The sequence below is a fragment of the Rhododendron vialii genome, chromosome 11a (genome assembly GCF_030253575.1).
Source record: "Rhododendron vialii isolate Sample 1 chromosome 11a, ASM3025357v1".
Taxonomy (NCBI): domain Eukaryota; kingdom Viridiplantae; phylum Streptophyta; class Magnoliopsida; order Ericales; family Ericaceae; genus Rhododendron; species Rhododendron vialii.
In genome coordinates, this window is record NC_080567.1 from 26,729,205 (window position 1) to 26,742,400 (window position 13,196).

At 38.3% G+C, this 13,196-nt stretch overlaps 1 protein-coding gene across 2 annotated transcripts; it reads left to right on the forward strand.

The window, feature by feature from the left end:
- The first annotated feature begins 2,157 nt into the window (after positions 1-2,157).
- LOC131307480 (solute carrier family 40 member 3, chloroplastic) lies at positions 2,158-12,583 on the forward strand. 2 transcript variants are annotated; one of them, XM_058333994.1, is made up of 14 exons: positions 2,158-2,602; positions 4,526-4,742; positions 4,856-4,919; positions 5,785-5,909; positions 5,994-6,083; positions 6,169-6,342; positions 6,451-6,525; positions 6,771-6,872; positions 7,920-8,037; positions 8,146-8,292; positions 9,471-9,577; positions 9,659-9,772; positions 10,558-10,859; positions 12,416-12,583. In XM_058333994.1, exons 1-13 carry the CDS (start codon positions 2,439-2,441, stop codon positions 10,849-10,851), a joined length of 1,791 nt encoding a protein of 596 aa, XP_058189977.1. In that variant the 5' UTR covers positions 2,158-2,438; the 3' UTR covers positions 10,852-10,859; positions 12,416-12,583. The 2 variants fall into 2 exon arrangements, with proteins under 2 accessions (XP_058189977.1, XP_058189976.1); XM_058333993.1 differs by lacking the exon at positions 12,416-12,583 and adding an exon at positions 11,685-12,049 and having other exon boundaries at positions 2,159-2,602.
- The last annotated feature ends 613 nt before the right edge of the window (positions 12,584-13,196 follow it).

Sequence of the window (13,196 nt, forward strand, 5' to 3'; positions counted from 1 at the left end):
CAGTGTATTTTAGAGTTAATGCTTTCGAAATTCTTTGAAAAATCGGGGCGTTACAATTATGTTGTTTAGTTGGAAGAGAAAGAGCGAGGAAAATAAAATTTTTAAATTTAGTGAATAGTAAATTTTTCCTCTCATTTTTCTCCCCTTTCTTTAACTTCCAAACGGAGCCGGGTGTGTTCCACTAATTAATCTGAGCCCCGTTCTCTTGAACATAACTTAAATATGAAAATTTTGATCTTATTTGAATTTTCTTGCTAAAAATGGTTATTTCTTAAAATACTTGGATAAAAGTAAAAAAAAAATTTACTTTTCTGATTCCTCTTGTCGAGACGAATAAATAAACTACAAAAGTTTGACGCAAAAATAAAAAAATACAAAAGAAATTTAAATAATAACAAAATTTTTAAATTTAAGTTAAGTTCATAAGAACGTAGCCTTCGTGAATAGTAAATTTTTTCACTCATTTTTTCTTCCCTTTCCTTTTCTTTTTACTACCTCCGTCTCAATTTAATTGTCACTTTTGGGAGTTCGTGCCACTTTTCAATTAATTATATTTTGTAATTTATAATATTTTAGGTGATTTTGAAAATATTATATTATAGAACAAATCGAGACATATTGGATATAAAATTCATTATCAATTTAAAGATATAATTAATTTTTTTATCCACTTAGAATAGAAACTGAGATAATGAGAGATGCTACATATACTACACCAAACCACTAAATCATCCACTACATTTTTTGTGGAGCCTATTCAGGATTTCACAAAAATATAAAAAAATATCCAAAAATTTTAAAATAATGTTTTATGAGGCTTTGTAAAAAATCAGCTCTAACGGATATCGGTAAATATTATTTCTAGGTACGTATGTTCGAAACTGCGCAGTTTAACATTTTCACTCCTACAAATCTAGAAATTATACTTATCGATACCCGTTAGAGCTGATTTTTACAGGACCCCTAAAATATTATTTTAAAATTTATGAATATTTTTCTGTATTTTTTGTGAAATTCTAAATGAGTCCCTTAAAAAATATAATTGATGGTGTAGTGATTTAGGGGCTGTTTGATAAAACTGAAACTGAAAGCTGAAAAATTAAGTACTGGAAACTGAATGCTGAAATTTTTAAGCTGAAAAGCTGTTTGATAAATATATTAAGTACTGAATTAAAAAATGATGAATTAATTTTATTCCAATTCTATCTTAATTTACTAACGGTCACAATATACTTTTGGTAATGGTGGTGGAGTGGTAGAGGTAGTAGGAGTGCTAGTAGTGGTGGTGGTGGAGTGGTGGTGGTGGTGTAGTGGTGGTGGTGGTGGAGGAGTGGAGGTGGTGGTGATGGTGGTGGAGTGGTGGAGGTGGTGGTAGGAGCGGTGGTGTGTGGTGGTGTAATGATGGTAGTGGTGGTGGTGGTGGTGGTGGTGGTGGTGATGGTGGAGTGGTGGTGTAATGATGGTGGCGGTGGTGGTGATGGTGGTGGAGTGGTGGAGCGGTGGTGGTGGTGTAGTGATGGTAGTGGTAGTGGTGGTGGTTGTGGTGGAGTTGTGGTGGTGGTGGAGTGGTGGAGTGGTGGTGGTGATGTGGTGGTGGTGGTGGTAGTGGAGGAAGTGGTGGTGGTGGAGTTGGTGGTGGTGATGTGGTGGTAGTGGAGGGAGTGGTGGTGGTGGTGATGTGGTGGAGGAGGAGTGGTGGTGGTGGAGTGGTGGAGGTGGTGGTAGTGGTGGTGGTGGTGGAGTGGTGGAGGTGTTGGTGGAAGTGGTTGTGGTGGTGGTATGACGGTTGAATGTAAGTATACAAAAATTCAGCCAGAATTAAGTAGCTCAAAGCTACTTAATTTTTTTTAACTTTTTAGCCTATATTTTAAGTGGTACTTAATTTGTTAAGTAATATGAAATGTGGTTATCAAACCTACTGAATCACTTATTACTTAATTGATTCAGTATTAAGTGCTGAATTTAAGTTATCAAACAAGCCCTTAGTGTAATGTCCCTGTACTTAGAGATAAATTGGGACTGAGAGCGGGAGTGTTCCACTGATTAATTAATCTGTATAAACGGGCCCCGCAATTCGGTTGACCTCTCCGCCCACGGCCCACCACCGGCGATCTCCATCAGATAAGGATATATATATACACTACTACTACTCCTCCTCTCATCAGTCTCCGATATGTGTCAAATTCCTCCCCTCAAAACCCCCCCATAATAACTACTCCTACTCCATTTCCATTCATTATCTCCGGCAAATTTTAACCTCCCAATAGTGAAGAATGATTTGATGAACCAGAAGAAAAACCTAGAACCCTAATCCCTTCTCCAAATTGGAACGAAAAACTTTCAACATCGTCGTCGTCGTCTCTTTGCTGCATGAGTTTTCAGGCAATTCAACGAAAGGAACACCGTTGCTTCAAAACCAAGTTGTTGAAGCAGCAGTCATGGCTGTGGTTATCGTTGCTCAGACGACGCCGTCTAATCTACTTATTAGTCGCCACTCTCGTTGTTTTCCTCCCTCGCCGCTGCGGTCGCCTCCTCCGTTTCGAGTACGCCATCGCTTCTCTGCTCGTCGACGGTTGAATCCTCCCCAATTCGCTTCGAAAAGGTTAGCCATCCAAATTCACCTTGTGGCTTGTTTTGCTTTGGTTGGCTTCAACATCAAAAACAACAAAATCTAGGGAAAAAAGATTCTTTCTTGGGTCACACAAGCTGAGACACCCTGCAGGGAATAGTCCGTGGTGCACACAAGCTGAGACACCCTGCATTATGAAAAAAAAAAACATATAATAAAGAATTAGAAATTGTAACCAAGCGTCGGCCATGGGCAATGAGTTTCAACTGGGTGTGTCTTTATTTATCGAAACTTTCATTTTCGTGCTTATCTTAAGCGTTGGTTCAGTTTATGCACAGCGGTAAGGGGCATTGGAATGGTCTTAGCTCCTGAATATTCAGACATTAAAAAGAAAACTAAAAGAAAAGAAAATGAAGCTCTCCAAATAGCAAATATTGATTTGCCCTTTACTCATTTTGTTTAGTTAGATATCAAGCTCTCCAATATTAGACACAGATTTGAACATAGAATTCCAGTAAAAGCCTCATTAATGGCGCAATCATAAATTTGAAAGGTACTGTAGTCTTATTAAGTTGGAGTATAAACCAGTGGCATAGCCAAGAATTTAGCTCAGTAGGGGCACCATTAATTAGCACGCTCTTAGAATTTTCTATCTTTCATGGTAAACAACCGTAATATAAAAAAATGAATTTAGAACATAAATTTTACTACAATATACAGATAGATAACGCGTAAAAGAAAACTTTTTTGGGAACTTGACAAAGATACTAGGAGATGTAAGTGTTATACGAAGGAAAATGTGTATACTTTTTTGGATACAAATTGTCACGGCCTTTATAATTTGGTGGTAATACTGATATTGGAAATTGCGGTGGGGGGCCGTGCCCCGGGCCCCCACTGGTACCACACTGCCTCCGCCACTGGTACAAACAAGAGTTCCCCTGATGGCCTGAAGTGAACAAGTGAAAGTGGTTTTGATGTGGTTCTAAAGGAATGGAGAGCGTTTGAGGAGGTTTATAGTCAAATTTAACTATCAGTAAAGATAGTAAGCCTGGAGATGCCCTAATTTTTTCGGTTTGTGGAAAAAAAATAAAGCCATGTATAGCGTTTTAATTTTTTCCCCTATTTCTCTACTGTGTGATGAATAGCAGAGAAGCAACATAAATAAAAAGTGTGATTTTTTTGGGATATGTAAAAAACATGTTCACTTCTAAAACAGGTTAAGATGTATGGTAAGGTACAAGTTTACCCTGGGAGTTCTGGTTAATATCCCCTATGTTTTATGGAGAAGAAAAGGAGATGCTTCTTTTAAGGCTAATTCTGCACATCTTTCACTGAGCATCCTTGAGCTTGTGGAATTCTTTTGCGAGTCTTTGTAGTTTTGACTATGCTCTTTTATCTATCTTATGAGAGGATTAGATCAACAGAAATGGGATGAATTTCTCTGCTGATTTAGTCAAATTTAACTCTGAGTAAAGATAGTAAGGCTGGAGATCCCTAATTTGTGTGTTTGTGTGATGAGTATTGGGGATCTAGGGTAGGACCTGGTATGGAAGAAAAATAAAGGCATGTGTAGCTTTATTTGTTTTTTTCCCATCATCTCTATTGTGTGATGAATAGCAGAGAAGCAGGATAAATAAAAACTAACTGATTTTTTTGGGAGATGTAATTAACATGTTCCCTTCTAAAAACAGGTTAACGTGTGGTAAGATACGAGTTTACCTTAGGAGTTCTGGTTAATATCCCCAACTTTTTATGAAGAAGGAAAGGAGGTGCTTCTTTTAAAGCTAATAATTCTGCACTTTTTTCAATGAGCATCCTTGAGCTTGTGGAATTCTTTTGTGAGTCTTTGTAGTTTTGACTATGCTCTTGTATCGTATCTTATGAGACAATTAGATCAATAAAAACGGGAGGAATTTCTCTGTCGATTTATGCGTTTTATCATTTTGCTCACAGGCTGGAAGGTTTCAATTCAAGATGTTCAATTACAAACACTGAAGTCTTCAATCCAGTTGGCATTGAAGAAGAAGCTCAAGGAGAATTTTCAGTTGCCTCTTCAAGCTGCTCAGTCCAAACTGTTGATATCCAATCTGATATCCTCAACCTCAAGACTGAAGCTTTGAATTTACTGGCTGAAGACACTTATGTTGACACTCTTTTGACAAGCTTGCCCGTATGACCCCTAGTGGCCAACAACAATTCCCCAAATCCATTTTATTTCTTATCTGTGAGAAACCATGAATCATGACTTCTCATCTTCTCACCATTTTGTTGTTTCCTTTCAAGGTCTTATCAGAGGAGGAGCAGAATATTCTCGCTGCAACTCCTGCCCATCCAGCAGGATTGCATGGTAAGAGCATCCACCTTTCAGTCTAGAACACCGAAGAAATATGATAATCATAATAACTAATAAACACAGAAATGGACGTATGTCCAATCATATGATTGTTGTATGTGAGCTGAACATACAATGTCTTCATTTATGGAAATTTTTTGCTTCCCAAATCCTCTAATAGGGACACTATTTTCTGTGATGGGGACTTCAGGTCCAATTTTCAGAGGCCTCCAGACTCCAGCATAAGAACTCAGATTGTTGAGCAAATTTTAGGTGTATGTTTCAGATATTTTGGTATTTGCAAGCCTGTAAGCATGTTAACGTGATAAAGTTAGATTTCACCGATTACTAACTCGAATAAGAAAACTCGATACCATTCCGATTTAGCACTCACTGTTTGTATATTTGTATCAACACTAAAAGTCTAAGGAAGGAAGCTAAAGAAAGATAAAGATCAACCAAGATACCACCCCTCTTAGCGAGGGAAATTTTCCTATGTGGTATTTATTTAAGGACTTCAACTGAACGAATAAAGTGATGGACGGTTAATCTTTTCTTTCTAGAAAATGAAGTATATCACACATCTTTCGTCTTACCTACACTTTAAGAGCATTTCTTCGATTTTCAAATCATTTTTGTTAGAGTTGTACTAAAAGTCGGCTAGTTACGTCTTGCCAGCATAGCATCTTTTTAGCTCAAAACATTATCTGCATGTTGGTTTGCTGATTCTCTAGAGTTGACTGTTAACTTTCAGTTCAGTTATGATGTACTTTCTTTCCAAGTGTTCTAACTTCTATGTGCACTTTATACCAAATTCCTATTGGATTGGTTTTGAATTATCTGAGCAGTTCTTAACCCGAAATTCTTGTATTTTAATCAGCCTTGTATGCTAGTTGCATAGCCGGAAATCTGGTGGAACAGCTTTGGAATTTTGCCTGGCCTGTTGCTATTTCATTGATTCATCCCAGCCTTCTTCCAGTGGCTGTCATGGGTTTCTTCTCTAAGGTTTCAATGACTTTAATGTGGTGAACAATTCATATAAAAGTTACGTGTAAAAAGAATTCTTCTAACAAGCTCCATGTTGAACAGCTTGCAGTTATTTTTGGAGGCCCTTTGGTTGGTAAACTTATGGATCATTTCCCCAGAGTACCTGCATATAATTGTTTGTCTATTGTCCAGGTAATTCTTTATTATATTTCATCAATTGAAGCTCGATATGCGTAATTTTCTCGTCGGAGTGTTCTAATAAACCCCTTTCTGTCAGGCAGCTGCTCAGCTGTTATCTGTTGGAATGATGATTCATGCTCACACCATTTATACATCCGCCACATCAACGCTTCCCCGTCCTTGGTTTGTTGTATTAGTATTAGCAGGAGCCATTGAGAGGCTGTCTGGATTGGCTCTAGGGGTTGCTATGGAACGTGATTGGGTTGTGCTGGTAGTGCTCATTTCTGCTTCTTGGTTTCCAAACATACATTGAAGGATTTTTCTCTGTTCTCTCTTGGGTGTTTACTTATTTTCTAATGTGGAATACTTGGTTGTGCAGCTAGCAGGAACAAATCGACCGATTGCTCTTGCACAAGCAAATGCTGTTCTTAATAGGATTGATCTCCTCTGCGAGGTGATTGCAATTTTTTCTTATCATGACCTGTCAATGCTAGTTGTATTGAATTCCAAGTTTGTGGTCTTATATACTGGATGGCGCTAGTCTCATTTGTGGCTAGAGTTCAATTTGATATTATTGAAAGTGGAGCTCAATCTGTGTGCTATATTACGACAGACATCTTCATGCTGGTTAAACTGTCTTGATTTTAAGATTTGTGACCAACTCTGAAAGAAGAGACTTGTGTCTCCACTAAATTGCAGATTGCTGGAGCATCATTGTTTGGCATCCTTCTATCTAAATATGAACCTGTAACCTGCTTGAATCTTGCTGCTGGCTTGATATTATGGTCAACCCCTGTTGTGGTAACTCTCTCTCTCTCTCTCTCTCTCTCTCTCTCTCTATATATATATATATATATCAGTCAGGTTCCGGTGAGGGATCCGCATTTTATTTTAATAAAATGCGGGACTTCCCTTCCCGATTGAATTTCGATGATCCGAGCCGCTCAAAGTGATCAGAACGTGATTTTAAGGGTCCCCGCGAGAAATCAGCAAAAAAAATGACCGGGAAGGGCTTCATCCGAGCAGTTTTCATTGAACAGTTCAAAAAAAACTGCTCGGATGAAGCCCTTCCCGGTCATTTTTTTTGCTGATTTCTCGCGGGGACCCTTAAAATCACGTTCTGCACACATTGAACGGTTCGGATTTTCAAAATTTGAATTTGATTGGGAAATGAAAGTCCCGCATTTTAACAAAGTGAGGGATCTCTCACTTGATCCGTGGTGTGTGTGTGTATATACAGTCATGTTCCGGTGAGGGATCCCGCATTTTAAAAAATGCGGGACTCCCCTTCCCAATTGAATTTCGATGATCCGAGCCGCTCAAAGTGATCAGAACGTGATTTTAAGGGTTCCCGTGAGAAATCAGCAAAAAAAATGACCGGGAAGGGCTTCATCCGAGCAGTTTTCATTGAACGGTTCAAAAAAAACTGCTCGGATGAAGCCCTTCCCGGTCATTTTTTTCGCTGATTTCTCGCGGGGACCCTTAAAATCACGTTCTGCACACATTGAACGGTTCGGATTTTCAAAATTTGATCGGGGAATGAAAGTCCCGCATTTTAACAAAGTGAGGGATCCCTCACTTGATAATTTGTGTGTGTGTGTGTGTGTGTATATATATATATATATATATATATATATATATATAAATATGAACCTGTAACCTGCTTGAATCTTGCTGCTGGCTTGATGTTATGGTCAACCCCTGTTGTGGTAAACACTCTCTCTCTCTCTCTCTCTCTCTCTCTCTCTGTGTTTGTCGTGGACTTTCTTTGGTTCTGCTTGATCCATCTGTGGTACCTTGTAAGTAGGTGCTCTATTGAAAGCTGAGACTTGTAATCTATGTCTTAAGGTTGTTCTCACGTGGTTAACCAACGAGCTTTCTATGGGGGTTCTTAACCGTGCTAAATCTCCACAAGCATGTTGCAGAAATTCCATGGGTGGACCTCTTATGGGTACTGAAAATATAGGTTTGTCCTCCATCCCATATTTTAGGGGATCTGAAAAGTTTGTCGTCCATTCTTAGAATTTGTATTTCAATTTGATACACCAACTACTTGTATTGTTTTGATAACCAGTGGAGATGAGTGTGGATGCTATCAGGCACGGGTGGGTTGAGTACATGCAGCAGCCTGTGCTCCCTGCGAGCCTAGCCTATGTGCTTCTTTGCTTCAATGTTGTACTTGCTCCTGGTGGGTTGATGACTGCTTTCTTAACACAGCAAGGTATTGATTGACCTATAACTTTTCAACAACAGTTTCTTGGGGAGACGTCCTTGGGGTGGCCCTATTTTTAGGAAAATAGTCAATTTGGAGTTGAGAATTTGCTTGTTAATATAGAATGTTACAAGTTTACAGATGAAAAGGGGATGTAACTAGCAGCATTGGATAGACCCGATAGTGATATACTCCTATATTTCTTGTTTGAAACTTGACCCCGTTTATAGTCGTGGTACGAATCTGTGGGTATGAGTTTTAGGCGGCTGATAATTGGAACCACTCAATGCAAGGTAAGTAAGATGTTTGACATATTAAGCGCTTAAATGCGAAATTCCTATCTAAGTGTTGTTACTGCTCCGAATTACATTCAGTCAAAAGTGTCCCAAATTCAAATTAGTAATTAAGACAATACTAGATAAGGAAAGATAATTTGAGATTGAACTACCCTTCTAAACAAACAAACAGGACAGTACAAGTACCCCATGTAATCCCCAATCAAATGGGGATGTGGGCGGGGCGGACTCAATACTGAACTATTCTTTGGGAACATATGCACAGAGTGGCCGCTCACAGAAAGTTTTGCCACTGCAATACCTCCAAAGTTCAAGGAACTCAAAGGACGTTATGTGCAGAACCTTGCTTCCTTCATCCGAAATCCAGAGCAGCATGCACAATTACTCTTCTAAATATCATGTATTCGAGCACGTCATTGCCTCATGGACTAGCAATTATTAACTGGAGGAGTTTCATATAGTTTCATTGCCTTTGAAGAGTTTTGTAGAGCTTATGTCAAGTATTTTCAATCAAGACTACATGGTAACATTAGTGTTCTAGAGATAAAACAACTGACATGAAATTGTTGCTGAATTTCTATAATGTGATATTTTGAATCTTTTTTAATTTCTTTGGATAGTAGGTCTCTAGAGTTGAACCATTTGATCGTGTTAATATTAACACTGTTCATCTATTAACTTTCTGATACCTTGTATAAGCTGAGAGAGTTAGAATCATTAATTTTTTTCTTTTTGGCTTTTGCAAAATTTTAACAGTAACTCTGATATGTGAAAGTCCAAGTTTCTAATCACTAGTTCTGATGAGTGATGATCTTTAGGAATCCCTTGATCTTGAATTAGATATTTAGATTTCAGATTTAAGTCAAAGTTGCTTCATTCTGATTACTTCAGGTTTAAATCCATCAATCATCGGGGGCTTTAGTGGATTATGTGCTTTCATGGGTGTTGCAGCAACATTTTTATCTGCATACATGGTCCGGAGACTTGGTATTTTGAAGGTTGTACTATTTATTTGTGGTGAACATATTTTGTCCATAGACTAGTCCTATTCGGCTATTCTGAACAATTTCTTTTAACAGGCCGGAGCAGTGGGTTTGGTATTACAGGCTTTTCTTCTTACCATTGCTGTTGCTGTGTATTGGAGTGGATCTCTTACTCGGCAGACTCCTCTTCTATTCTTCTTGTGTTTGATTGTAAACTCTCTCTCTCTCTCTCTCTCTCTCTCTCTCTCTCTCTCTCTCTCTCTCTCTCTCTCTCTCTCTCTCTCTCTCTCTCATGTCTGGTGCATGTGTCCATGCATTTGGCTGAAACAGTGAAACGTAAGAAAGTCATTTAGGCTGAAAATAGAAAGACCGAAGATTTCCAAACTTGTGCTCATCATCATGATTGGTCGAACTGGATTTCTTGATAAATCTCCAAATAGGTCTCACGGACAGTCTTTTGAAATACATAGGCCACATATATGGAAAATGAGTTATATATCCCGTGCAGGACTTCTACGCTAGTTAGGCCTGCAATACACATCCTAGTAACTATTTTAGAACTAGGATAATGCAGGACCTCAATGTTTGCTGCTGCATCCCTGGAACAACACGTGGTAATGTCTTTATGTAAACATTTCCTTTTTTTGAAAGGCTAATTTTTTTTATTAATCCTTGAAATTGTTACAAAGATAAACATATCCTTGTTACATAAAACACATTAACAACTGTAAGGAAGATTGCAATATAGATAACGGAACGGAACAACACTTGGTAATGTCTTTATGTATACTTATGCTTGTTACATATTTAATGAGTTTCTTGCATGCATGATGTATGCTGTTGACCTTTGGTGTTGTAGCGTGCATTGATCTTTGGTTGATATATTCATCTTTCTGATGTATAATCGCGGTTTAATATGTCGTATACTCTGTCATATCTATTTTTATCCATTATGCTGAATGTTAAATTTTAAAAAGTGGATACTCCTTATGCAGGTATTGTCCAGATTGGGACATATGTCATATGACGTCGTAGGGGCGCAGATTCTTCAAACTGGGATCCCAGAGTCCAAAGCTAATCTCATCGGGACAACAGAGGTTTCTATTGCAAGTCTAGCGGAGTCTGTACTATTAGGAGTTGCAATAATTGCCAATGATGTTTCACATTTCGGATCTCTCGCGATGCTATCGCTTTTATCAGTGATTGCTGCAGCATTGTTGTTTTGCCGATGGCTGGGTAATCCTTCAGATGCACAAAGAAGCCTTTTCAATTTTGATCCTCAGTTTTGAATACACATGTAAGTCTTATGTTCTCCACTCTCTCGTTGGTTATGTTGGAAAAATGGGTTTTCTCTCTCACATAAGTACTCCTGTTCAGTCCAAATGGGTTAGAACTGTTGATGACTTTTATCGTCGTTAACAAATTCTTTACAGAATGACAAAATTCCATCCAGAATTTGCAGAATTTGTCTTCTTAAGTGTAACCAAAAAGTTGCATGACTTGGGTTTCCTGAAGAGAATGACTGTTTGAAGGGAATTGAAGCCAAATTACTAACTATAGTATTTCATTTTAGTTGGTAATTATCGAACGGGCGGTTCCGGGGACCCTTAAAAAAAACCCCCCAAGTTCCCGATCGAATTTTGATGATCCGAGCCGCTCAATGTAATCAGAACATGATTTTAAGGGTGCTTGTGAGAAATCAGCAAAAAAAAAGACCGGGAAGGGCTTCATCCGAACAGTTTTTTATTGAACTTTATTGAACGGTTCAATAAAAAACTGCTCAAATCAAGCCCTTCCCGATTAGTTTTTTTGCCAGTTGCCAGTTTCTCGCGGGCACCCTTAAAATCACGTTCTGAACACATTGAGCGGCTCGGATTATCAAAATTTGATCGGGAACTATGAGATTAAGATTTGGAGGGTTTTTTTAAGGGTCCCCGGAACCGCCCCGATTATCGAAAATAGTTGCCTGAACTGGTATTTAGCCCTATAAAAATAAAAATAAAATAAAATAAGGCAGCATGACTGGTTAAATTCTTCCTTTCTATTTTTTTTTTCTGCTTGTGTATCATTTTGTTGGTATGAAGAGCATTACATCTGACTTATTTCTTTCTGTTGTCAACAGTTGCACACGTATTTATCTGAACATACACTGACCGAAGAAAGGATATTGTTAACTTGCATTTTCCAATGTCCGTACTTATTTCGATTCTAAAAGTGGCCCGAGTTACATTTTCTCGGTTCATTTCGTCGCATGCTGCTGCAATGGACAGGGCTTCCCCAAAAAAATCATATTCTGATGATACTACAGTATGTCAACACTAGAATGGAAAATCTTGTATCCATGGAACCTTGTTTACCGGTATACCCATCACAGAAGTAAACAGTTGTATGATCTTAGTCCCAACAATTGTCCCAGTTGTACAAAGGATTGAGCACACTATCCTGCAATTATTCATTTGTTTCCAGGCAAATACAGTTTGAGTTGAATTCCTTGGTTCTCTTTTTGACAAAATTCCAGGCGGAGAGAAGAGAGTTTGTGTACATATTTGACGGTGCAACAGGTGAACTGATAGATTTTCTATTGACTAGGAACCTTGCATAATTTTGTTGCATATTTTGTCCCTTCATTCCCAATATGTTTATCTTCTTGTTGCTCGTTCTATGACTTGGGATCGCCGTGTTCAAATTTTAATTGGAAACACTAAAAACCTGCTCTTTTGTATTTTTGGAGCATGACTGTGCATGTTTATTCAAGTACCTGTTCAAGGCAGATTCCGCTGCATTTTTAATTTTACCATCTTTGATTACTCGCCATTTTGAAAATCTCCATCTTTGCTTGTCATATTTCCTCAGTAATCTCTGCGGGAAAAGGAAAATGGTGAGGAGTTCTATAGATTTGGTTTTGCTAACTGAAGTGGTCGTGGTTGAATGTTTTGGTAGGACATGTCGTAATATTGTAACCACCCCTTACGGTTAGTAGATGTGGAAGTAAGTGTTATGGTTAGTTTCGGAAATTTAAAGTGCAAGTCGGTCTCGATTTTGAGTCGTATCGAAAGTTGCTCTCCTTTTATAATATAGAAATAGATTCTGTTGATGCATCTCTTTTGCCCAAACTCGTTCCAAACAAGGCCTGAACATACAATTTCCCCCACCTTCATGCAGTGTTTTGGAGTGCCACAGATTGTCAAAGACAAAACCCCACCAGGCCTAACACAACAAGACTTTGTTTGGCTGGCACTTTTTGATGCATTGGTGGTGGTAGACCGAAGCGTCAAAACTGAAAACATTTTGCTGCCCCCACATGATTTAACTGCTGGCTTCACAATCTGTTTGTACTTTCAATGGGCTTTTTTCTGTATGGGCCCACCCGGGGGAGGCTGTGGCCCATATTCTTTTGTCGATAATTTTGGACACCTCATCGAAATGACATTTTTTTGGTTGGATTTGTAACCAAATTAGTATTAGGCGCCGTTCCAGAATGGGTTTTAAGTCCTTATTTTTTAAGAAGGTAATTTCAAGCTCAAAAATTATAAGTTTATTGAAATCTAAAAATATGCAATATGTATCTTGTTTGATAGATCTCATTGAGATCTTTAATACGATGCAAAAAAAATTGAAAAATTATTTTTCATTT